At 46.2% G+C, this 2701-nt stretch overlaps 1 protein-coding gene across 1 annotated transcript; it reads left to right on the forward strand.

Annotated features, from left to right (window-relative positions):
- The first annotated feature begins 1451 nt into the window (after window positions 1–1451).
- Window positions 1452–2234, forward strand: lrrc3b (leucine rich repeat containing 3B). The gene has a single exon (XM_020925917.1). It carries the CDS (start codon window positions 1452–1454, stop codon window positions 2232–2234), a length of 783 nt encoding a protein of 260 aa, XP_020781576.1.
- The last annotated feature ends 467 nt before the right edge of the window (window positions 2235–2701 follow it).

Here is a 2701-nt window from a genome sequence, read left to right on the forward strand (position 1 = left end):
TTTTTTGGACTAAAAGGCACACTGGATTATAAGATGCATTAAGTGAAACAGAAGGATGACTTGAGACTTGAGACTTTATTTCCTACGAGGAGGACTCAAATATAGATTGAGTAATAAAGTTTTTAATGCAGCTTTGCTCACATTTGTTTACGTTTTACAGAAACAAAACTTAAAACCACATGACTAATTTGCATAAACTATAAGCGATTAAAAAAAACAAAAAACAGCTCACTCCTTGTGCGCTGATGCGGTCAGCTTCTGTCAGACTAAAGAACACGACTCAGTGGAATATATGTGAAAATCGATTCGAGGTCAGTAAGCACTAGACAGGCTGGCGCCACCTAATGCCTCCACTCATATTCATTTCTCTTCAGCGACTAGGTCAGGAATCAGAATACACTAGACTGTTCGTAAAAACCCCAGAAGTGCGAGTTAGGGCACCAGGCAATTAGCGAAAAGCCAAACATTCTGTGTTGACAACAATTCCCGAGATCGAGGATTTAAATCCGGAGCAAAGAGAATGTTTGGTGAATATTATCAAGGGGAAAGACGTTATTGCTCTAATAGCAGCGATTGGTTGAATGCCAAAACATACCCACCTATTTGTCGAGCGAACAAATCCTAATGGTGCGAGGTCAGATGGTTTCCATGAAGTAAAACTGACTGATGAATCACGCTAAGTAAGCACAACCAGAATATAAGATTATAAGGCACTGTCAATTATTGAGAAAATTAAGGGTTTTTAAGTGCGCCTTATAGTCCGAAAAATATGGTAATCCTTTATTAGTCTGTCTACATCTCCAAAGCTGGTTTTCAAGTTCACAGTTACCTTTTACTTTTAGTTCAGTAGAGATTGGCAATTCCAGGGCTGAAATGATCCCAGTGATTCTAATGAAGGTGTATGGAGTTTAAAAACACACTGGAGCACTTCCTGTATTACCACATGATATCACAAGGTGGAGTGTTTTCAGTCTGAAAGAAGAACTTCTCTTAAATACGCAGGGTTTGTGTGTTGAAACAAAACAAAAAAAAAACAACTCCAGGTCTGTTTGTGATGAGGAAACAACATTAAAACATGGATCAGAAATGTTTGTTTTGGTTTCCATTTCAGTAATTCGTTTTTTTACAGCAGCTGTATTTTAAAATGTTTACTTAGTCTTTGAAAATATGTTTATTTTGTCAGCTATACTCCTTCCAACAGTGACCTCCAGCTCTGCCTCACACCTTCTCACTGCTTCTCTCTCCATGTCTTTCAGGGTTCACACCATGCCAGCACCACTTCGCGCCCTCCACTCTCCCGTGGGTGCCTTCGGCCAACTGTAAACGCTCCAACCAGGACCACGCACGATGCCATGTGCGCTTTGACTCTCCACCAGCTGCGACGCCAACCCCTCCCCCCTCTCCGGAGCTCCACGGCGGGATGCGGTTGGTTCTGACACCTGCCGGCCACTATGACTCTGCTGGACGTGTGGCTGTCACGCTCCCTCCCCATGTGCCTGCTCCTCCATAGCCTGGTTCTCATGGCGCTGTGCTTCCCCTCGGCGAGCATGTGCCCCAAAGGCTGCATCTGCCAAAGGGACTCCCACCTGCACGGTCTGAACGTCAGCTGTAGCCACGCCCGCTTCAAGGAGATCCCCGCGGGCCTGCCAGTGGACACTGTTCTCCTCCGCCTGGACCACAACCAAATCGGAACAGTCCCCGATCAGATTTTCCACGGTTTGCGGTATCTGAGAGAGCTGAATTTATCGTACAACATCGTGGAGACTCTCGGCGAAGGCGCGTTCAGCGGCATAGAAGCGACCTTGCAAGTTCTGGATCTTTCGCACAATCGGATTACGAGCGTCCACAAGGATGCGTTCGCCCGATTGAAGGCGCGGGTGATTGTAGACGATAACCCCTGGCACTGCGATTGCACCTTACAGCAGGCGATCGGGGGCATGGCGCACAATCACGAAGCGGCCGCGAGGGTGCTGTGCCGGAGTTCCGAAATAAGGGACCAGGAAGGGCGTCCATTTTTGGCAGTGGACACCGATCTTTGCAACTTGGCGAAAAGGACAACGGACTACGCCATGCTGGTGACCATGTTTGGGTGGTTCGCCATGGTGATTTCCTACGTCGTCTACTACGTGCGGCAGAATCAGGAAGACGCACGGCGGCATTTGGAGTATCTTAAGTCTCTCCCAAGCAAACCCAAGAAACCAGACGAAGCGGACGATATAAGCACTGTTGTCTAATCGCAAAAGCTTACGGACTCCTGAAAAAAAAATGCACTCAACAACCAAATTGTTACCCACTTTGTGTGAGTTGTAGGAGTCTCTGTGGGCACATCTCATTTCTCTGTCCTCGCTTCCTTCTCCTTGATTCCTCTCCTTGATCCTCCATTTTTCAGCTGTCAATCAAACGCGCCGTATTAAACGTTGTCCCAAAGCTCAGAGGAGGTGAGGGAAGGAGACCACAGAGGAAACCTGAGTGAGGGTTCAAGAGGCAGACATCAATTCAAATAATTGTCTCACAGTGAGGAGTTTGTATTGTTGCAACTACACAACTACAGGGACAGCAGCAAAGCATGTTTGTCTGACTTTGATTTAAAAGTCCTGAAATTATAATATTAAATAATCCTTAGGGTCATTTATTATAGGGTCATTTTGGTCAGAACCAGCGCCTGAAAGACTGTCCCATTCACCCTAAGTTTGTGTCTGCT

Source organism: Boleophthalmus pectinirostris, unplaced genomic scaffold, assembly GCF_026225935.1.
Source record: "Boleophthalmus pectinirostris isolate CB_2022bp ecotype Guang Dong unplaced genomic scaffold, ASM2622593v1 HiC_scaffold_21, whole genome shotgun sequence".
NCBI classification, from domain to species: Eukaryota; Metazoa; Chordata; class Actinopteri; order Gobiiformes; family Gobiidae; genus Boleophthalmus; species Boleophthalmus pectinirostris.

Coding starts and splice junctions, on each gene's coding strand:
- lrrc3b (XM_020925917.1), top strand. CDS start 1,452: ATGACTCTGCTGGACGTGTGGCTGTCACGCTCCCTCCCCATGTGCCTG.